Source organism: Microcaecilia unicolor, chromosome 2 (genome assembly GCF_901765095.1).
Source record: "Microcaecilia unicolor chromosome 2, aMicUni1.1, whole genome shotgun sequence".
Lineage (NCBI taxonomy): Eukaryota > Metazoa > Chordata > Amphibia > Gymnophiona > Siphonopidae > Microcaecilia > Microcaecilia unicolor.
Genome location: NC_044032.1, coordinates 19,507,031 through 19,531,099, shown reverse-complemented (window position 1 = coordinate 19,531,099; position 24,069 = coordinate 19,507,031). Strand labels below are relative to the sequence as shown.

The window sequence follows — 24,069 nt, the reverse complement described above, 5'->3', positions numbered from 1 at the left end:
CTGGCTCCCTATCCGTTTTCGCATCCTGTTCAAACTTCTTCTACTAACCTATAAATGTATTCACTCTGCTGCTCCCCAGTATCTCTCCACACTCGTCCTTCCCTACACCCCTTCCCGTGCACTCCGCTCCATGGATAAATCCTTCTTACTTGTTCCCTTCTCCACTACTGCCAACTCCAGACTTCGCGCCTTCTGTGTCGCTGCACCCTACGCCTGGAATAAACTTCCTGAGCCCCTACGTCTTGCCCCATCCTTGGCCACCTTTAAATCTAGACTGAAAGCCCACCTCTTTAACATTGCTTTTGACTCGTAACCACTTGTAACCACTCGCCTCCACCTACCCTCCTCTCTTCCTTCCCGTTCACATTAATTGATTTGATTTGCTTACTTATTTATTTTTTGTCTATTAGATTGTAAGCTGTTTGAGCAGGGACTGTCTTTCTTCTATGTTTGTGCAGCGCTGCGTATGCCTTGTAGCGCTATAGAAATGCTAAATAGTAGTAGTAGTAGTAGAAATCATTTTATTTTCATTTTAGTGTTTGGAATATGTCCACTTTGAGAATTTACATCTGCTATCTTATTTTGCAATGTATAGCAATTTGTTTCTAAGAATATTGCTGACAATTCCTGTCAGTGTGGCAAGTGGTGAGCGATCATTTTCATGGTTAGAAATCATAAAAAATTATTTGCGATCAAGTATTTCGCAAGAAAGGCTTGTAAGCCTTGCCATGATTGCTATTGAGAATGATATATGTGCCCAGTTAGATATCAAAGATTTAATTACTAATTTTGTGAACATGAAAGCACGAAAATCTAAGTGGTTGTAAACCCTCTATTTGTTCAGCAATCCCACAAAGATGCAGTCCATCTTTCAGCTCCTATTTCCTTTGCATCTTGTGCCACACGGGGGGGGGGGGGGGCAACTGATAGTCTGCAGGGGGGCACCAGAGACCCTAGGCACAGCCCTGAGTATATCAAAGAAATTGAACCTTGAATCTGTGCCTTTTTTTTTTGCCAGAAGCTGATAGAGAACCAGGTCCAGCTGAAGTGACCTGGAATGTGTTGTCTGCAGTAGCAGGTCATGAGCATAGTAACATAGTAGATGACGGCAGAAAAAGACCTGCACGGTCCATCTAGTCTGCCCACGATAAACTCATATGTGTATACCTTACCTTGATTTGTACCTGTCTTTTTCAGGGCACAGACCGTATAAGTCTGTCCAGCAGTATTTCCCGCCTCCCAACCACCAGTCCCGCCTCCCATCACCGGCTCTGGCACAGACCCCGTATATGGGAGGCGGGACTGGTGGTTGGGAGGCGGGAAATATATATTCTCCTGGGAATTCCAATTATTAAAATCCTTCCTCCATGTTCTCATTTTTCATTTTACTTGAAGAGATAGAACTAGATGTGCTACAATGTGCTACGGATTGACTATCTTTTTATCCAAGATTCTAAAAACCAAAAAGCTCAAAAAAAAAATGAAAATGTTTTGTAAGGTTGATGCATTACTAATCTGTACAAAAAAAAAAAAAAAGCTCACTAATGGCATCAAAAGTGAAACCTGACCCCAAAGTCGTTTTAAAGAATTCACTCTACGCTGACATGAGTTCAGTTGTTCATCTTACCGTGTTTCCCCGAAAATAAGACACTGTCTTATATTAATTTTTGCCCCCCAAAATGCGCTAGGTCTTATTTTCAGGGGCTGTCTTATTTTTTGGGGAAACATCGGGGTTGGATCAGGGTTGGCCCGCCCGCCCTCCGTCGCTCCCGGAACTTAAACGCCTCCTTTCACCTTCGCAGCAAGCAGCAGCAGGGCAGGCCACTCCTTCCTTCCGTGTCCCGCACTCGCCTGACGTAACGTCCGCGAGGGTGCGGCACGGAAGGAAGGAGAGGTCTGCCCTGCTGCTGCTTGCTGCGAAGGTGAAAGGAGGTGTTTAAGGTTAGTTCCGGGAGCGACGGAGGGTGGGTGGAGGGGGGGGCCCGGTGACCTCGGGTGGGGGGGCGGCCTTGTCCGGCTCTCGGCGGCCCTGCTTTCAAACAAAAATTTGCTAGGTCTTACTTTCGGGGGAGGCCTTATATCTACCATTTCAGGAAAACCTCTACTAGGTCTTATTTTTGGGGGATGTCTTACTTTCGGGGAAACAGGGTACCTCATACCGATGTACCTCTGAGGTGTTGCCAATGGCGGCAGCAATTCATATTCTCTGTCGTCGTCAGCTGGTGAGGAAACAGGAAGTGATGTCAGCCAGGGCAGGATGCAGCAGAGAGAAGCCTGCAGGGCCGCAGCAGGCAGTGAATATGAATCGCTGCCTGCCACCAGTGACACCTCATTCCAAAAACTGAAAAATTCACAAATCCGAAAAGTCTCTGGTCCCGAGCATTTTGGATGAAGAGTCGTCAACTTGTACTGCATTAGCATATGCTAATACACACTAATGCACATTTATGCCATGGGACCTGTTTACTAATAGCATATATTAATAATGTTAGCACACTTTAGTACATCCAGCCCCTAGTCCAGTGCAGTGGCGTAGCCACAGGTGGGCCTGGGTGGGCCAGGGCCCACCCACTTAGGGCTAAGGCCCACCCAACAGTAGCACACATTTAGTGGTAGCTGGTGGGGATCCCAAGCTCTGCCAACTGAAGACTTCCCCCTGATGGTAATGAAAATGCTACTCTCCACGATACCGGCACCTGCGCATGCTCAGTTTTCAGCGCATCCCTGCTGCAGACTGCCAAGGTGGAAAGAAGCATTTTCCTGTCAGCTGAGATATTTTTTGTGTGGTGGTGGGCGGAGAACATTTGGTGCCCACCCACTTCTTGCCAAGGCCCACCCAAAATCCGTTGTCTGGCTACGCCCCTGTCAGTGGTTCTCAAATCTGGTCCTGGAGGCGCCTCGGCCAGTCAGGTTTTCAGGATACCAACAATGAATATTCATGAGAGAGATTTGTATGCACTGCCTCCACTGCATGCAAATCTCTCTCATGAATATTCATTGTAGATATCCTGATAACCTGACTGGATGGGGTGCCTCCAGGACCAGGTTTGGGAACCACTGCCCTAGTCTTTTCCAGGATGATGGGCTTAGGGGGACAGAACTGCTGTCTGCTGATCCTGATAAGTACCCCACATAGACATCCCACTGATACTCGTCACAGATGAATATAGAAGGAAGAGGGGAGATTTTTGAAAAAGTTATCAGCTTTTCATTCTGTTAAATTATAAGAAATCAGATATAACAGGAGACCAAAATAAGGTGCAACAAAGCTATGGAGGAGGCCAGTTAACATTTTGAGCAGGCTGGATTGTAATTGGTGTTGCCAGGGAACGTGAGCTGAAGGACTGGTGGGGGTCATGTAGGACTCTTGGAAGATGGCAATGTTCCTTCACATACTAAAAACATCTGCAGGGGTAGAGTTCTCATCCTGGACAGGTATGTGCCACGCAGACTTCACAAAAAAAGGTCATGTCTAGGGTAGGAGACCAGCCTAAGATTAAATTAACAATCCAGGAATATTGCTAAGAACATTTTACTTGCTAATTTCAACCTTACCCTCCCCCCCTCCCCCGATGTACACAGCACCCGCACTCGTAGCATATGATATGAATTTGATTTAAAATACCCCTACTTGATCCCAATCTGCCTTTGCCATTTATGGGACACAGATCATAGAAATCTGTCCGGCACTGGCCTTACCTGCCAAACCTGGAGCTTTTTAATTTCATATTTATTATTTAAAATTGTGTAATCCACATGTTCTACCCTTGTTGTCTAAGTCCTGGGTGGTGACAGGCATGCAAATCTGCCTCATGCATATTCGTTACCATTGCTCAGCAACTACATCGTTTGCAAAAAACTTTATTACATCAACTTGAAATTACATACTCTTGCTCACCCCACTACTACCTCATAAAATACCATTCATACCCCTCATACATCCACAACCACTCAACAATCCCCTGCAACCAGTCCACTGTTAATACTTAATAGTTGTAAACTCAATGCTTATCTTGATAGCAGCCATCACCGATCACACCATTAACCTCAAGAAATCCTTGGATGCCAAATGTTATTACAGTACAATTGAATGCCGACTATTCATTAGGGATATCCTGAAAATCCAGCTGACTGGTGGTTCTCCCCCTCCCCCCCCCCCCCCCCCCCCCAGGACAGGTTTGAGAACCACTGCTCTAAGCACCACTCCTGGCCATCATAACACATCAAGAGCCATGAGGTCATTTACTTTCCTTTTTCTATATAGGGAACAGACTACTACTACTACTTAGCATTTCTATAGCGCTGCCAGGGTTTCGCAGCGCTGTACAAGTTTCACATGGGGAAGGACAGTCCCTGCTCAAGCGAGCTTACAATCTAGAGGTTACAAACTATGTAGTCAGTGTAGGTAACATGAATGGGGAAGGTGGTTAGGCGCCAAAGGCAAGGGGGAAGAGATGGGCTTTGAGTAAGGACTTGAAGATGGGCAGGGAGGGCGCATGGCGTATGGGCTCGGGAAGTCTGTTCCAGGCATAAGGTGATGCGAGGCAGAAGGGGCGGAGTCTGGAGTTAGCGGTGGTAGAGAAGGGTACAGATAGGAGTGATTTGTCCTGAGAGCGGAGGTTACGAGTGGGAACATACGGGGAGAGGAGGGCAGAGAGGTAGTGGGGGGCAGCAGATTGAGTGCACTTGAAGGTCAATAGGAGAAGCTTGAACTGTATACGGTAGCGGATTGGGAGCCAGTGAAGCGACTTGAGGAGAGGGGTGATGTGAGAGTATCGGTTCACGCGGTAGATAAGACGTGCGGCGGAATTTTGGACAGATTGTTTATCCCACCCGTTCATGGGGCCGTCACTCATGGTCTAATGTTTGTTCGGCAGGTGGAATGCCATCCGTACCTGACCCAGGATGACCTGCTGCATCACTGCCATCAGCAGGGGATAGCGCTGACCGCCTACAGTCCCCTTGGGTCAGCTGACCGGCCCTGGGCCAAACCTGAAGAGCCCAAACTCCTAGAGGACCCCAGGATCCTAGCCCTGGCCCAGAAGTGTGACAAGACTCCAGCACAGGTGATTCTGAGGTGTGCCTCCTGCTCATCTTCATACCCTGCAGCTTTTGGGTGAAATCGGAAGGAGAGGTGGTGGTGGCAGGAAGGGGCCTGCTCTAACAACAAGTTAAAGATAAAAAAGAGGAGAATGTTTATAACTAAATATTGCAACCCTCTGGTGTTCTGAGGGGTGGGGGGGGGGGGGTTCTATTAGACCAGTTTTGAAATTTCCTATACGTAAAGATTCCCTCAGAGCACTGCTCCCAGGACTAAGATACTTCTGGGCAATACCAGCCCTTAGAAATCTCCGTTAGGGCAGACATCATACAGGCAGAGCCATGATCACCTGTACAGTATTAACACTATATTATGGAAGCAAAATAAGTTCTTTGCTCTATGATTGGTTACTTGAGGTCCCCCCTGGTACTGCAATATAACAGTGTGGTTTAGGTCCAAACATGGGGGGGGGGGGTGAGGGGGGAGAACCTTTATTAGTACTGGCTCTCAGTAAACCAGCGTCAATTTATTAAAATGTTGAGGTAAGGATTTGAAGTCTTTGTCTGACCTCCCAACTTGCAAGGCCTCCCCATCTCCAGACTGTATATGTTTGGGGGGGGGGGGGGGTACATCCTTACATTGAGCTGGTTGGCAAAAGAGCTGGCCCATGGAGTGCAGAGTTTGATTATCTTGGATTTGCTGTTTCTATTGACTTTATTGTTTATCTTTGCAAATGGGATTATTTCTTCCTGTTTGCACCAGAAATTAACATAGTAACATAGTAGATGATGGCAGAAAAAGACCTGCATGGTCCATCCAGTCTGCCCAAGAAATGTGCCACTTTTTTGTGTATACCTTACCTTGATTTGTACTTGTCTTTTTCAGGGCACAGACCGTACAAGTCTGCCCAGCACTATCCCCGCCTCCCAACCACCAGCCCCGCCTCCCACCACTGGCTCTGGCACAGACCGTATAAGTCTGCCCAGCACTATCCCCACTTCCCAACCACCAGCCCCGCCTCCTACTACCGGCTCTGTTATCCAATCTCAGCTAAGCTCCTAACCATCTTACTGTTTGAATAAATAAATGCCCAGAGGCATTATTCTGAGCAAATCTTTGTGTGCAGTCACACAGTGCATGACTGGCTATCGACCCATACACTTCCATACTGCACCAAACAACTGCATAATACATAATTCCATACTGTCCAGTGACGTGGAGGGGCATAATCGAACGGGGCGCCCAAGTTTTCCTGAGGGCGTCCTCGCAGGACGTCCTCGCGAAGGGGCGGGGAAACCCATATTATCGAAACAAGATGAGCGTCCATCTTTCATTTCGATAATCGGGGACGCCCAAATCATAACATTTAGGTCGACCTTAGAGATAGTCGTCCTTAGAGATGGTCGTCCCCGATTTTCAGTGATAATGGAAACCGAGGACGCCCGTCTTAGAAATGACCAAATCCAAGCCATTTGGTCATGGGAGGAGCCAGCATTCGTAGTGCACTGGTCCCCCTGACATGCCAGGACACCAACCGGGCACCCTAGAGGGCACTGCAGTGGACTTCATAAATTGCTCCCAGGTGCATAGCTCCCTTACCTTGGGTGCTGAGACCCCCAAACCCCAGTACCCACAACTGTACACCACTACCATAGCCCTAAGGGGTGAAGGGAGGCACCTACATGTGGGTACAGTGGGTTTCTGGTGGGTTTTGAAGGGCTCACATTTACCACCACAAGTGTAACAGGTGGGGGGGGGGATGGGCTGGGTCCGCCTGGCTGAAGTGCACTGCACCCACTAAAACTGCTCCAGGGACCTGCATACTGCTGTCAGGGAGCTGGGTATGACATTTGAGGCTGGCATAGAGGCTGGAAAAAATATTTTTAAAGTGTTTTTTTTTAGGGTGGGAGGGGGTTAGTGACCACTGGGGGAGTAAGGGGAGGTCATCCCCGATTCCCTCCTGTGGTCATCTGGTCAGTTTGGGCACCTTTTTGAGGCTTGGTCACAAGAAAAAATGGACCAAGTAAAGTCGGCCAAGTGCTCGTCAGGGACGCCCTTCTTTTTTCCATTATCGGCCAAGGACGCCCATGTGTTAAGCACGCCCCAATCCCACCTTCGCTATGCTTCCGACACACCCCCGTGAACTTTGGTCGTCCCCGTGACGGAAAGCAGTTGAGGGCGTCCAAAATCGGCTTTCGATTATGCCGATTTGGGTGACCCTGGGAGAAGGACACCCATCTCCCGATTTGTGTCGAAAGATGGGCGCCCTACTCTTTCGAAAATAAGCCTGATTGTATACTCTAGAACTCTATAGGGAACCGTACAGCACTGTACATATCTCTGGAACTCTCTTCCACTTGACGTCAGACATGAACCAGTACTTCCCACATTCAAGAAAATACTTGTTTTTTCAAACTCACATCTCCTCAGATCCTCATTCCTCATTTGTTTGAGTATTGTCAGATGGGGAATATGCATATACATTTTCAGCCTGCCCAAACCATGCCCATACCACATGCCTTTGAAAACACATTTTGCACGTGCATGTGATCTACAGTGGTGGAAATAAGTATTTGATCCCTTGCTGATTTTGTAAGTTTGCCCACTGACAAAGACATGAGCAGCCCATAATTGAAGGGTAGGTTATTGGTAACAGTGAGAGATAGCACATCACAAATTAAATCCGGAAAATCACATTGTGGAAAGTATATGAATTTATTTGCATTCTGCAGAGGGAAATAAGTATTTAATCCCTCTGGCAAACAAGACCTAATACTTGGTGGCAAAACCCTTGTTGGCAAGCACAGCGGTCAGACGTCTTCTGTAGTTGATGATGAGGTTTGCACACATGTCAGGAGGAATTTTGGTCCACTCCTCTTTGCAGATCATCTCTAAATCATTAAGAGTTCTGGGCTGTCGCTTGGCAACTCGCAGCTTCAGCTCCCTCCATAAGTTTTCAATGGGATTAAGGTCTGGTGACTGGCTAGGCCACTCCATGACCCTAATGTGCTTCTTCCTGAGCCACTCCTTTGTTGCCTTGGCTGTATGTTTTGGGTCATTGTCGTGCTGGAAGACCCAGCCACGACCCATTTTTAAGGCCCTGGCGGAGGGAAGGAGGTTGTCACTCAGAATTGTACGGTACATGGCCCCATCCATTCTCCCATTGATGCGGTGAAGTAGTCCTGTGCCCTTAGCAGAGAAACACCCCCAAAACATAACATTTCCACCTCCATGCTTGACAGTGGGGACGGTGTTCTTTGGGTCATAGGCAGCATTTCTCTTCCTCCAAACACGGCGAGTTGAGTTCATGCCAAAGAGCTCAATTTTTGTCTCATCTGACCACAGCACCTTCTCCCAATCACTCTCGGCATCATCCAGGTGTTCACTGGCAAACTTCAGACGGGCCGTCACATGTGCCTTCCGGAGCAGAGGGACCTTGCGGGCACTGCAGGATTGCAATCCGTTATGTCGTAATGTGTTACCAATGGTTTTCGTGGTGACAGTGGTCCCAGCTGCCTTGAGATCATTGACAAGTTCCCCCCTTGTAGTTGTAGGCTGATTTCTAACCTTCCTCATGATCAAGGATACCCCACGAGGTGAGATTTTGTGTGGAGCCCCAGATCTTTGTCGATTGACAGTCATTTTGTACTTCTTCCATTTTCTTACTATGGCACCAACAGTTGTCTCCTTCTCGCCCAGCGTCTTACTGATGGTTTTGTAGCCCATTCCAGCCTTGTGCAGGTGTATGATCTTGTCCCTGACATCCTTAGACAGCTCCTTGCTCTTGGCCATTTTGTAGAGGTTAGAGTCTGACTGATTCACTGAGTCTGTGGACAGGTGTCTTTCATACAGGTGACCATTGCCGACAGCTGTCTGTCATGCAGGTAACGAGTTGATTTGGAGCATCTACCTGGTCTGTAGGGGCCAGATCTCTTACTGGTTGGTGGGGGATCAAATACTTATTTCCCTCTGCAGAATGCAAATAAATTCATATACTTTCCACAATGTGATTTTCCGGATTTAATTTGTGATGTGCTATCTCTCACTGTTACCAATAACCTACCCTTCAATTATGGGCTGCTCATGTCTTTGTCAGTGGGCAAACTTACAAAATCAGCAAGGGATCAAATACTTATTTCCACCACTGTACATGTTTCAGTTTCACTATTTACACATCCAGATGCTTCTAAAATGACCTCTGTAGTGCAGCCTCCTAAACTGTGAGTCAGGACCCCAAGTGGGGCCACAAAACCTGAGTTTAGGGTCATGACCTGAATGAGGTTTTCATAAGTGTGTCATTATTTTGCATCTTCGGGGGGGGGGGGGGGGTGCTTGCAATTTTATATGGCCACAATCAGGGATCAAACCCAAAAAAAGGCAAGAAGAGTCTTCTACAAGAAAGCACAAACATAGCACAAGAGTGGAAGGCACCAAACACAACCTCTAGTGGATCAAGAAGAGTCTTACTGTCCAATAAATACAGCAAAATACTGACATACGAACCCAACACGGGCCATGTTTTGGCACCCCAGCCTTCGTCAGAGGTTCTTATTAGTTAGTTGAAAACAACTTACACTGTAAAATCAGGACATAGTACGCAAAAACTTAATCAATCATGAAAGCAGGAAAACCAACAGGACGCAACCTCTAAAGAGACGGCACTGTTGTATAGGATACAGTTATGTTCCTTAGCGCCCGGTGGTACAGTAGCCTTTATCCAGGCTAAAGAAAGAGTATTATTTGCTAGTATTGATGGCGTTCTTGATGTGGGAGCAGCTCTAGAAGTATTCTGTAACATTCATACCCTGTGCTTGCCTTTGGCCAACTTTTCTACTCTCCATAGGTGGCAGTTGCAACGGGGAGTGACCTGTATTCCGAAGAGCTCAACTGCATCCAGGATCAAAGAAAACCTGGAGGTAAGAGAAGGGGCATTTTCCCTTGCCTTGCCGTGTCAGCATACCCAGGGAGAGGAGTAATCCCATGACATCAGGGGTAAGGAAAGGAGGAATCCCAGATGTTGTGTAACAGCGACATCTATAGCTGAGATTCAGGCTGCAAACTGATTAAGTTCTAAAGGCACCTGTGCTCTATGGTCCTTTCAGAAGGTTGTTACTGTAGTAGGTGAGTTATAAATGGGGCAGAACGTTGGGGAGGTAACAACTGTGAATGAAGGCTGTTGCTGCTCTATCCAGGAGAAATAGGCTTTCCTTATTTTGGGAGCCTCAAGAAGCAAGGAGAAACTGATGGGCCAAACCTTCCTCTCTCTTCTCCCACCTAGCCATCACATTATACCTCCATATGAATGTGGGCTCATACCCTCAGGACCCTTGTTCACACATTTCAGATCCTCTCAGGAACAGTCTTTGAAAGAGGCGTACATATCCAGGAAATACCTAAAATTGTCACAAAACCATACTGAGAGAGACACTTTCACAACAGCCTAAATTACATCATCCCGGAGAACAGCAACCAAAGGTGTTCAGCAACCGAGGTCTTGCATCGCAACCCAAAGCTTGCTGAAGAGGCTGCTTGAAGCATATTGATGCCACTAGCCCACCAGACCTTGTTCCTACCATCCTCATTGCACTGCCCCCAACCCAATATATAAGAACTACCACATTGATTGCACTGTTCCAAGTCTTGCTGTTCCCTTCTCCACTACTGCCAACTCCAGACTTCGCGCCTTCTGTCTCGCTGCACCCTACGCCTGGAATAAACTTCCTGAGCCCCTACGTGTTGCCCCATCCTTGGCCACCTTTAAATCTAGACTGAAAGCCCACCTCTTTAAAATTGCTTTTGACTCGTAACCACTTGTAACCACTCGCCTCCACCTACCCTCCTCTCCTCCTTCCTGTACACATTAATTGATTTGATTTGATTACTTTATTTTTTGTCTATTAGATTGTAAGCTCTTTGAGCAGGGACTGTCTTTCTTCTATGTTTGTGCAGCGCTGCGTACGCCTTGTAGCGCTATAGAAATGCTAAATAGTAGTAGTAGTAGTTGCTGGCAGAGTCTCTCTCAATTTGTTGCCACTCTCACACTATGTTAGAACTACTATGATGCTACCAGCTTACGATGAATAACTGATGTGCTCTTTCTACCTCCTCCATTCGACTAGGTTAGACCTGTCATGCTCATATACTACCATCAACCTGCCTAGGTTGTTTTCGCCAACTCACTGTGGTGTCTCTGGCCTACAAGGTTGGCCATATGCAACTCACTCTGTTGACATCTTACCCTTCATGATGACCTACCAGTTTCCTTCTTAGTTTTGATGCCAATGTCTTTTCCTATAAGGCAGTGCTGTATTCATTGGCAGCATCAGTGCAGAATACTATAACTTCTCCTTCATCCTATATCACAATGAGACTACTTTCAAATGTCATTTGTGAGACATAAGAACAAAGTAAAAATTTTCACTGAAATCCATTGGGCGGGGTAGATTATTTTGCAGGATCAAATAATGAGGGAAATAGCCTTCCAATGCAGAAGATTTGCAAACCCTGTTCAGAATCCATTGGTAGTAGAAACCACGCCTTCTCTGTGGAAACCATAATAGCTGGCCCATATTTTTAAACAGATGCCCTGGCACCTGAGCTATTCCTACAGTTGAAGGCCTTGGATACTATACATTGCAAATGAGTTTGGGCTTCCTCCTGGGACTCTAAGTGTAGGAATTCCTTTTCCAGTAGAAACCCCAAGGGCCAAACTCACTATCACAACAAGACCTGCAGCTGGGACTCTAAAGGCCACACTTCCCTGTACCACAGAGATCTTAACATCTGACAAAGTGGACTCTGGTCCTCAACAGCTCGTGTCTCAATAAATTGGTTAGTCTATAAGGTGCCATCTGCCTCTATCAGAGAGATTTTAACAGTTGATTTCAGTTCCCAGAAGAAGCCCTAAGCTTTTTATCTCCGAGGGTCCAAAATTGATAGATCCCTTTTGCATTCACTCCATCTTATTTCCATCTCATGATTTTAGGTATTTGATTTTTCACTATCCGATGAGGACATGAATACTATTGCATCGTTTAATCGTGGTCAGAGGCTCATTGTCCCACTTATGGAGGTCAGTCATGACTGCTGTTCCCTTTCCCCATCTCTTGTGCTGGTTAATAAAAATGTTGCCCTGTCTCTTTTTATAAAGGTGATTATTAATAGCCCCTTTTCTGTACAGAAAGATGGCAAGCAAGTCTGGAGAGATGCTGGACACCCCCACTTCCCTTTCCATGATCCTTACTGATGGAGCGTGGAAGATGTCAACACTGAAAGCGAAGGTGGATGGAACAGAGTACAATATGAAAATAACTCATCTCTGTGTCTGTCCTATTCTTTCACTAAATAAAATGTTCCAAAGAATATTTCCAGGTCTCTTCTACAAGACAAAATCTACAAATATTCCCTGCTTGTGTGGGTAACTTGTATACCCTAGAGGAGAGGAGGGGCAGGGGAGATATGATATAGATGTTTAAATGTGGAAATTGAAAAGAGTAAGACCTTTCTTCCCAAGGAACGTCTTCAGTAACCTGGTACTATCAATGGTACTCAGTCATCTAGACTACTGCAATGCACTCTACGCTGGCTGCAAAGAGCAAATGATCAAGAAACTTCAGACAGCCCAGAATACTGCAGCTAGACTCATATTCGGTAAATGAAAATACGAAAGTGCTAAGCCGTTACGAGAAAAGCTACACTGGCTCCCACTTAAAGAACGCATCACGTTCAAAATATGCTCCCTAGTTCACAAAATCATTCACGGAGATGCCCCAGCCTACATGTCAGACCTGATAGACTTACCACCCAGGAATGCTAAAAAATCATCCCGCACATTCCTTAATCTGCACTTCCCCAACTGTAAAGGTTTAAAATACAAACTAACGCATGCATCAACCTTTTCATACCTGAGCACACAATTCTGGAACGCGCTGCCGCGCAACTTTAAAACAATTTATGAATTAACTAACTTCCGCAAACTACTGAAGACCCATCTCTTTAACAAGGCATACCACAAAGATCAACAAATGTGAACTCCTCCACATATATCCAGAATTGTCTTATAATATCTGCTTGTTATACTACTATCATGCTTTATCATTATAATATTAACCAAGATCCTTCTATAATACTAAATATCTATTGTCTCATATAATTCCATTATTCATGATGTATTGTAAGCCACATTGAGCCTGCAAAGAGGTGGGAAAATGTGGGATACAAATGCAATAAATAAATAAATACTTGAAAGGTATTAATATAGAAACATATTTTCAAGAGAAGGGAAACGGTAAACTTAGAGGCTATGAATTGAGGTTGCGGGGTGGTAGACTTAGGAGTAATGTCAGAAAATTCTTTTTCATGAAGAGGGTGGTTGATGTCTGGAATGCCCTTCTGAGGGAGGTGGTGGAGAAAGCATCTGTGGTGGAATTCAAAAAGGCGTGGAATGAACACAGAGGATCTCTAGTTTAGAAAATGAATGATATGTAACCTTTAAATTTGGAGGTTTTTATATGTGTTTGCATGTCAAGTGGTGCTTAGATAGCAACTCTGGCTGCACCAACTAAAGGCCGGTGCTGGGCTGGCTTATATGGTATGAGTCCCACATATAGCGATCCGATTTAGGATGGGCTGGAGAGAGCTTCAACGGAATTTCCAATTATTTGGAATGTGAGGGCAGTGCCGGGCTGACTTTTACGGCCCGTGTCCCGCAAATGACAAGACGGATTCGGAGAGGCTGGAGTGAGATTTGATGGCAACTCCAGTGGTTGGAACCTAAGGACACAGCAGGGCAGACTTCTACAGTCTATGTCCAAGAAACACCAAAGAAAGACCATAATTAAGTATATGATATCACGTTCATTGTTGATTTAATCTTAGATTGATAATGTGACTGTTGGGCAGACTGGATGGACTGTTCAAGTCTGCCATCACCTACTATGTTACCCACTTAGCTCTGAAAAAAGATTAAGACATAGACAGGAGTCTGACGTTGATCTGGGTCCCCAGGCAATAAGGGTCATGGGCCCCTAACCACCTATCAAAAGTGATTATAGATGGAGGCTAGGGCAGAATGTGCCCCTACTGCTGTGGGTCCTTGGGCACTGCCCTGTTGTTCCAGTGGTCAGCCCACCTCTGGATGTAGGTTTCCCCAGACATGTGCCATAAATTTGGAAAATGTTTTGCCAAAGAAACCAAACCCAACAGCAGGCTCACCATTCTCCCTGTCACCTCAAGGGCATGAATGGAATTAAATAGGTATCACCAGTGAAGCACATTGGGGAGGTTTCTAGACAAGAGTGTATGGAGAGAGGACACCATCTGTGTCACACACCAAGATGTCTACAGAGGAAGCACAGCCAATGCTTAACACAACGCTAAAAGAAATCACAATCAATATAGCACACAACGCAAAGTCAGAGATATTTCAGAAGAAGAAGCACCATCAGGAGAACATACGAAATGAGTGACAGGGAATTTTATCAGAGGAACACAGGCACACCAAGACGTCCATAGAAAATGTGCCATCAGTAAAGCAGCTGGAGGTTTCTAGAACACACAGGGCCACATGCACGTTAAAATTCGTGGAGGCACCCAAGATGCTATAATAGGATATCAACGCCTGGAGTGATATTAGGGCCATGTGTCAGTGGAGAACTCATTAGCATGACCAAGAGGAGGTAAAAGTGAGTCTAGATGGCTCATGATGAGCAGGAGGTGTGAAGAGGATTTGCTACCACTGGGACACAGATACAGGCATGGAGAAATATCATCTCCAGATAAAGGCACATGGTTGCTTGGAGATAAACCCACCTCTTTCCCCAACAACTGGAAGACATGCTTATTTTCCTCAGTGGCGTAGCCAAGGGTGGGCCCAGGCCCATCCACTTTGGGTTCAGGCCCACCCAATAGCAGCACATCTCTAATGTGGCTGGCAGGGATTCCCAAGCCCCACCAGCTGAAGACTCCCAACTGTCCCTCCTGCATACCTTTTAAATAGCAGATCTTTGCCTGCTACAAGCAACGACTGGTGCATACTGTTCGCACCGGCCCTGCAGCCTTCCCTCTGATGTATTCCTGCTTATGCAGAAACAGGAAGTTGCATCAGAGGGAAGGCTGTGGGGCCAACATGAGCACTGTGTATTAGTTGCTGCTCATTGCCAGTGAAAATCTGCTATTTAAAAGGTATGCGGGGGAGGGGGATGTTTGATAGACCATATGGCATGCAGGCAAGAGACCAAATTACTTGTGGGACAAGGCGGAGTTCTTCTGCCCACCCATCTTGAGCCCAGGCCCACCCAAAATTGGGTGTCTGGCTACGCCCCTGATTTTCCTGGAACTCAAAAAGAGATATGACCACCTCTCCGTGCAAACACCAGGTCTGGTTCATCTCTAGGGCCTCCCTCCAACACTAGCTCTACAGGAACCCCCGGCTAGCAAAGGCGCCTGGAAAGAGAGGGCATTTGATATATTCTGGACAAATAAAATGCATCTGATAACTCAAAACCAAACTGTTTCCATGCTCTAAGTACAACATGGTAAAAAGTTAGAATCCAATCCCCAGTGACCCTTTCTGCATTCTAAGGTTAGCACGACTTGTACAATGAAGCTTGTGTTATTAAACACTCTTTCAACATGCACAGCAAAGCCGCTTTCAGTAACACCCCACAGAGCAAGAAAAGGAAACAATTTCCTTCCCACACAAGTTTCCACAGAAATTTCTCGGAAAAGCCGATGAAAGATCCCTTTTCAAAATGCCTTCTTTCTGCCTTTGCCTGGTAAAGTCATTTCCTTGAAAAGAATTTACAAAGCTGGGGGATGATCCCCTACTTCTAGAAGTCATGAAAGCAGTAATTAAGCCATTCCAGGTAATGAGGTCTTTCTGAATTCCGCCCAGCGTTCACTGAACTAAGCCTGATAAAATACTGCTTAAAAGTATTAAACCCATCCCAAAGTCCGATAATAAATATAATTTGCACGGTCCAGCAAATTACACAGGTACAATCTCCCTGCTGTGGAGGACAAACTGTCTAGGTTTAAACATAGGGAAATAAAAGTTACTTATACCAAGATTACTTAGAGAATCATGCAGTTTTGCGATTAGGAATGAGGCTCAGGGAGAGTGGCATGACCAAGGCAGAGCTGGGTTTAGAACTGAAACAGAGTGGCACGACCAGGGCAGAGCTGGGATTAGAACTGAAACAGAGAGTGGCACGACCAGGGCACAGCTGGGATTAGAACTGAGAGAGAGAGAGTGTGAGTGACATGACCAAGGCAGAGCTGGGTTTAGAACTAAGGCACAGAAAGAGAGTGACATGGCCAGGGCACACCTGGGATTAAAACTGAGACACAGGGAGAGTGAGTGATAGGACCAGGGCACAGCTGTGATTAGAACTGAGAGAGAGTGTGTGAGTGACATGACCAAGGCATAGCTGGGTTCAGAACTGAGGCACTCAAAGAGAGTGACTTGACCAGGGCAGAGCTGGGATTAGAACTGAGGTCACACAGTCGGTGGCAGAGCAGGATTTATATTCCTAAAAAAAGAAGTGTGGCTACTGGTGCTATCACCTGCACCAAACTGGGAACCAGATCAGAGCTGTGGAAGGAGCTTGAAGTCAGATCAGCCTTGCAGAGGAGGGATTATTTGGGATGCACATGAGAACAGGGCTCAGAGGTGCAGAATTCACTTCTTTTCCACCTTTGAGGAGTCAGCTTTGCCTCTTCTCTCTCTCCTGACCCAAGGTAACATGGAAGAAGGACACATGTCTCTGTCTAGGAGTGTTTCTGTTATTACTATCTCAGCCACAAAGGAAAACCAGAATTCTCTAGCCTCCTTACCCACACAGACAGAGCTGGCGTTTCAATTTTTCAGCTCAGTTGTTCTCAAGCAAAAGAGAAGTGCTCCACCTATGGGAAGTGCAGGGCAGGACAAGCCTACTGAGGTCCCCTGATTCCACACCACTCTGGTTACTCTCTCCTTCCCTCCACTGCTTGTTCACATAAGTACCAGTGGCGTAGTTACGTGGGGCCTGGGCCCCCATAGATTTCCTCTTGGACCTCTCCCCCGCGAACCCTCCCCCGCCATTGCCTACCTTCATTCTGTTCTCTGAGTCTGACGTCCTGCACGTACAACATGCAGGACGTCAGCATGCAACAAAACAAAGACTTTTTTGACTGCAGGACAAAGAGGACGTCAACTGGCCGGGATTGGGGTCCCCCGCCAGCAAAACTGAAGGTAGGCGACGGCGGGGGAGGGTTAGCGGGGAGGTCGAGAGGGCGGGAGGTTGTGAAAAGTGGCGGCGGGTTGGCAATGGGGGGGTCGTCAATGCGGGGGGGTTGGCAGCGCCGGGGGGGGGCTAAAATGTACCCCCTCACCTCGGGCTCTGGACCCCCCTCCCAATGAAGTCTGGCTACGCCCCTGATAAGTACATAAGTAATGCCACACTGGGAAAAGACCAAGGGTCGATCGAGCCTAGCATCCTGTCCACGACAGCGGCCAATCCAGGCCAAGGGCACCTGGCGAGCTTCCCAAATGAACAAACATTCTATACATGTTATTCCTGGAATTGTGGATTTTTCCCAAGTCCATTTAGTAGTGGTTTATGGACTTGTCCTTTAGGAAACCGTCCAACCCCTTTTTAAACTCTGCTAAGCTAACCGCCTTCACCACTTTCTCCGGCAACGAATTCCAGAGTTTAATTATATGTTGGGTGAAGAAAAATTTTCTCCGATTTGTTTTAAATTTACTACACTGTAGTTTCATCGCATGCCCCCTAGTCCTAGTATTTTTGGAAAGCGTGAACAGACGCTTCACATCCACCTGTTCCACTCCACTCATTATTTTTTTTTTTTTTTGTAGGGAAGTATAAGCTTTCTTTTAATTTCCTTTGTTATATTGGTACATTTTTTTTGTTTTGTTTAATTGTATTTTAATTGTATTTCATTTTATGTTTATATCTTTTTTATTGGTGAACAGAAACATAGAATCTCTTAACACAATTATTGACTAACTGTCATCCAACTGTTAACCTCCTGTTTTTCTTTTTTTGTACCCCTTTTCCCCCCTCCCCCCCTTTTTCCCCCCAAAAGAGTACGAAACATTCCCTTCACTTTACCAGTCAATCTTAAAAGTCTATTATATGCTATTACAAGTTCAAAAGGTAACTTCTTGCTGACGGGGTTAGAGTGCTCCAAAATGGTGCCCACCGCTGCTGAAATTGTATTCCTATTGGTGAGTTGACATCCGACACACTCAGTCTTTCCATTCGCACCATCCACAACATACGTGTCCTCCACTGCTGGAGAGTCGGGCCTCTCATCGATAACCATTCTGTTAATATAACTTGTTTGCCCACAATAATTGCTCGCTGAACAAATGACGTAAAACCTTTTTCTAGGTGGGGGCCCATTGTTAGTTGACCAAACAGAAAGGTAGGCTTATAAGTCCAACGCTGCCTCCAAAGCGAATTTGTGTATTTGATGATTTCTTTCCAAAATCTCTCTATTACGCTGCATTGCCAAAACATGTGCCCCAAATTTGCGCCTTCTGTTCTACACTTTGGGCATTCCCCCCAGGGGGAGAGTCCCATATGAAAGGCTCATCTGGGGGGCACATGTGCCCGCAGCACAAACTTATATTGGAGTTCCCAATGTGTTGATTGGTAAGTGGTTCGCCTTATTGACAGCACGTGTGACCTTATCTGCGCTGCATTAATTTCAGTGTGGAGGTCTTTTGTCCACAGTTGAGCCAGACGCAAGTAATCCGGCTCTTCCGCTGTATCTTTTATGTGGCGGTGATGGTAAGATAAAGGCACTTTCTGCTGTGCTCCAAGTGAGAACGCCGAGGACAGTTCCTCCTGTGTGTCCTCTGCCAAAGACTCCCAAGGTAGTGAAGCCACATAGTGTTTCAATTGCTCATAAAAGAATTGTTCATTTTGTGGTATTCCATATTTTGATTGTAATTCCGTAAATGGCTGCATACGACCTTCTCTTGTGATTACTTGCATTAAGTAGCTTATCCCTCGTCTCTTCCACCTATGGAACACCGCATACATTTGTCCCGGGGGAAAAGCTGCATTATCACATACTGGTAAGTATGGAGTCACTTTCGAGGAGAAATGATGAAGTTTACAAATCCACTTCCATACTGCCACTGCACAGGGCATAATCCTTGTCCGTTTCAAAACTCGAGGTATCGGCGTCCAGTAGAGTGTAATAGTTGCTGAAATGAGTCCCCTTTGTGAGTTCGAGCTCCAGTGGAGTATCAGTAAAATCTGTTGTGCCCCGGAACCAGTCATTAATTGTCCTCATGCCACTGGCAATGTTCAGGTGCCTTATATTTGTCAGGCCCAGGCCACCATATTCCACTGGTACACAAAGCATGTTAAAGGCAAGACGGGCTTTTTTCCCCCGCCAGAGGAATTTCTGTATCATAGTCCTCAACTTTCGTTCATGTTTGTTATTGATATACAATGGCAACATTTGCAATACATATAGCCACCTGGGAGCTACAATCATATTGAATAAAGCAATGCGGCCTAATAGCGAAAGAGGGAGCCCAGCCCATGCCTTCAGACTGGTGTCTGTCTCCCTCAGAAGCCTACTGATATTTAGATCATACATGTTATTAATATCCGCTGGGACTACCACTCCCAGGTACTTTATATGATCCCTCGTTTGTTGAAAAGGTAACCTATCTCCCCAGTCTTTCCCTTCATCTGCTCCAATTCCCATCGCTATTGACTTAGACACATTTAATTTAAATCCAGAGAGTTTCCCATACTGTGTAATTTTATCCAATAACTCTTTTACGGACCGCCCTGGATCTGTCAAGGTCAGCAGCAGGTCATCTGCGTATGCCAGTACTTTGATACACCGGGTACCTATGAAAACACCTCTGATTTTATCTTCCTCTCTAAGTGCACACATTAGGGGCTCTAAAGATAATACAAAAAGTAGTGGCGAAAGGGGGCAGCCTTGCCTGGTGCCTTTCTCTATTTTGAACTCTTTTTCTTGGAGCCCATTGACTATCACTCTTGCTGTTGGATGGGAGTATAGGGATTTGAGTGCTTGTAAATACCATCCTGAAAATCCCATTTGACCCAATACATTGAATAAGTAGTCCCAACTGACCTGGTCAAATGCTTTTTCTGCGTCTAAGGCCACCACCAATGCTGGCCACTTCTCTTCCGAGCATGTTGCCATAGCCAGTAATAGTCTACGTACGTTTTGGGTTGCTTGTCTTTGCCGCACGAATCCTACTTGCTCTGGGCCTATTAGGTTAGGTAAAATGTCTGCCAATCTGTTAGCTAACATTTTGGCAAGTAATTTTATATCTACATTTAACAATGATATTGGTCTGTATGATTCCACTCTATCCATTTCCTTCCCAGGTTTAAGGATCAACGTGATCAGGGCCTCGTTAGCGTACTTAGGGAAAAAACCCCGGTTGATCACTTCTTCATAATATTCTAGCAAAGCCAATAGTGCCCTGGGGGGGAGTAGTTTGTAATATTCCCCTGTAAACCCGTCCGGACCGGGTGCCGAACGGAGTTTATGAGAGTTGATGGCCTGTTGTAATTCAGACATAGTCAGTGGGGCATTTAGTTTTTCGAGTTCTAGGTCTGCTAACTTGGGTAATTTCAGACCCTCTAGGAATCTTTGTGTTTGTTGAGGTGGTGACTGTGTATTAGCTTCATATAGGTTCGAGAAGTATTCAGTGAACATTTGCCCGATACGCTCTCTAGAGCTAGTGATTGTGCCCTGTGTGTCCCGCAATACTGGTATCGCCCTGGACCCCCCCCAATTCCTGATGAGCCGCGCCAAGAGGGTTCCTGATTTGTTTCCAAATCTATGTAACCTGTATTTATAATAAAGAGATGACCTTTTTGCTCGTTCATGTAGCAAGGAGTTCAATGTTGTTTGTATAATTTTTAGTTCATCTAGTGTTGCCTGATTAGGGTTGTTTGTGTATCTCCTTTTTGCCTTCTGTAGTTTTTGTTCTAAGTGCAAGATACCCGCCAATCTTGTTTTTTTTCTCCTGCTGCAATAAGCTATAACTTCCCCTCTTATGACTGCTTTTGAGGCGGCCCAGAATAGACTGATTTTATTTTGTGTGTATTCATTATTATTCTTTTCATAATCTTCCCATTTTTTTCCTAGAAATGCCTTAAAGTGTGGATCATTATATAAGAACGTTGGGAATCTCCAGCCCCCTCCTCCCTGCTTGTCTGTGGGCACTTCTAAGTCTATCCAAATTAAAGAGTGGTCCGATATCTCCTCCGGACCCACCTCTGCTGCTATTATCATAGGGAAGAGTGATCTTTCTACCATTGTGTGGTCTAACCGTGCCATCGTGCCATGTGCTCTAGATCTATGGGTGTACTCTCTTTCATCTGGGTGCAATATCCTCCATGCATCTACTAGGTCCAATGTTCTTTGAAAGGTGGAAAACTCTTTATTCCTCTGCCCTGAATAATAAGATGATGACAAGCTTGTAGTATCCTGATGTGGGTCTGAAACTAGATTGAAGTCTCCCACCACCATTATTTTTGTTGTTTTATACTGTAAACATCTGTTAGCCAATCCACTGAGAAATCCAGGGATATATTCGTTTGGACCGTATAGGTTTACTAATACGAATTCCATCCCTTGGAGCCAGATTTTCACAGCGAGATATCTGCCCTGTCTACCCTTTTCTAATACCTCTACAGTGCATGATATTCTTTTCCTAATTAGGATAGCTAGGCCCCCCCCCCTTCCTTGTGCTGCGACTGAAAGGCACTCTCCTACCCAGCTTCTACACAATTTTGAGTGTTCTATGTCATTCAAACGCGTTTCCTGCAAGCATGCCACATCTGCCCTATGCCTGTTTAAGGCTTGCAATATTTTTGCTCTTTTTATGGGGTTGCCAATGCCCCCCACATTCCATGATATTATTCGGGCTGGCATGCTATAATCCTCTCACGTTCACTCAAAGGGGCTAGCGCGGTCTGTTTCAAAATGGGTTTCTTTAACTTATTGTTTTCCCCTCGGACCCTCCATACCCCGTTCCTTCCTTTTAAACCATCCATTTTCATTTGCCGCTTAATCTTCCATCGCATACCTAAATTTTCAGAACTACAGGGAATTCCTCTTTTCCCCCCCCCCCCCCCCAACTTTTTCTCCCTCTCCAAGTAACCCTTTCCCCTCCCTTACTTTTAAGGGAAAGAATTAGACAATCCCGTCTTGTGCCTGGGGCCCCACCCCACCTGTGTGCTATAACGGCAACCTTCACAAACAGAAATTATACATGTAAATCACATCAAACCTTCCAAAAGTACACTTACTCTTTGGACCCAGAACCACATTACAAAGGATCCATGATATTTTGATCTACCAAAAACTTTTTAGCTTCAGATTCTGTGTTAAATGTCCGCCATGTGTCCTTTATCATGATCCTGAGTCTCGCTGGATATTGTACTGCGAAACGTATCTTCTTCGCCACCAGGGTTGTACACAACGGATGATATTGCCTCCTCCGCTCCTGTACATCTGCCGAAAAATCTTGGAAAATGAGGATGTTTCTCCCATTGTGTTTAAGTGAGTCTCTTTTAAGTCTGAATCCTTGCAAGATTTCAATTTTGTGCCTGTAGTTTAGAATCTTTGCCACCACAACACGTGGCCTGTTTTGAGTCTCCTGTTTCCGGCCTACACGGTGGGCCCTTTCAATTACCAACGCGCCCATTGTGTCTGTTAAGGCAAGTTCTTTAGAAAGCCAATTTTCTAGCCATACTTCTAGGTTGCGCTCAGGGAGGGATTCCTCCAATCCCACAATACGAATGTTATTTCTACGGGCGCGATTCTCGAGATCCTCGATCTTATTTTCTTGTTCAGAGATTTGCCGTTTTAATGTAATGATATCTGGAGCGTAGCCCTGCAAATCATCTTCCAGTGCAGATACCCGGACCTCTGCATCCGCCACCCGAGTTTTTAGCCCGTCAAGCTGTGAGTTAATGCCTTCAAGTTTGCGGTCTAACGCCGCCCATTTGGGCTCCCAGGCCTTTGCGATGGCTGCAGTTAATTGTTCTAATTGTACCTCGGTAAATTCTTTTGCTGCCGCCGCCATGTCGTCGGCCATCTTGGGTTCTTCTCCATTCGATTTTATTTTTTCTTTTTTGACGGAGCGTTGCGCCATTCCGGCCGAGTTAGTCCTCAGATATCTGTCCATAAGTTAATATATTCCCCTTAGACGAAGAGAAACAATGTGAATTTCTGGTGTTATCGTTAATGGTGGGGCGGGGGCTCCGGAGCTCGTGCTAGCTGCTGCTGCTTAGCTCATGGCACCACCGGAAGTCCCCACTCATTATTTTATATACCTCTATCATGTCTCCCCTCAGCCGTCTCTTCTCCAAGCTGTATAGCCCTAGCCTCCTTAATCTTTCTTCATAGGGAAGTCGTCCCATCCCCGCTATCATTTTAGTCGCCCTTCGCTGCACCTTTTCCAATTCCACTATATCTTTCTTGAGATGCGGCGACCAGAATTGAACACAAGGATTGTTCCATGAAGGTCTTCCTCCCTGTCTCCACTTTGGAAAAAAAACAAACAGCAGCAAGGCACCAAAGAACAGGGGAGGATTAACCGTTTGGTGGGATCTAGGCAAATAAACACATTGGGACTCCCCCATCATAATAGAAATACATTTTAAGCAATTGTGAAGCCCTGTGTGGTCCAGTGGCGTACCAAGGGGGGGACGGTGGGGGCGGTCCGCCCCAGGTGCACGCCGCTGGGGGGGTGCCGCGCACCTGTCGGCTCTTCGTTTTCATGCTCCCTTTGCCCCGGAACAGGTTACTTCCTGTTCCGGGGCAGAGGGAGCATGAAAACGAAGAGCCGGCAGGCGCGCGGCACCTCCCCCCCCAGCGGCGTGCACTCGGGGGGGGGGTTCTTTCACCGGGGGGATTTGGGGTTCTTTCACCGGGGGGGGCGTCGCGCTGTCCCAGGGGGGTGCTGCACCAGGGGGGGTGCGTAGGGGCGACCCGCCCCGGGTGTCAGC

At 46.2% G+C, this 24,069-nt stretch overlaps 1 protein-coding gene across 1 annotated transcript in view; it reads left to right on the top strand.

Moving 5' to 3' along the window:
- LOC115462812 (aldo-keto reductase family 1 member A1-A-like) overlaps nucleotides 1-12,405 on the top strand; it is a 67,499-nt gene extending 55,094 nt beyond the window's left edge. The window contains exons 6-9 of the mRNA XM_030192829.1: nucleotides 4,878-5,077; nucleotides 9,885-9,957; nucleotides 12,027-12,113; nucleotides 12,222-12,405. Of these exons, the coding sequence (XP_030048689.1) occupies nucleotides 4,878-5,077; nucleotides 9,885-9,957; nucleotides 12,027-12,113; nucleotides 12,222-12,287 (426 nt within the window). The 3' untranslated portion in view covers nucleotides 12,288-12,405. The remainder of the gene's footprint in view (nucleotides 1-4,877; nucleotides 5,078-9,884; nucleotides 9,958-12,026; nucleotides 12,114-12,221) is intronic.
- The last annotated feature ends 11,664 nt before the right edge of the window (nucleotides 12,406-24,069 follow it).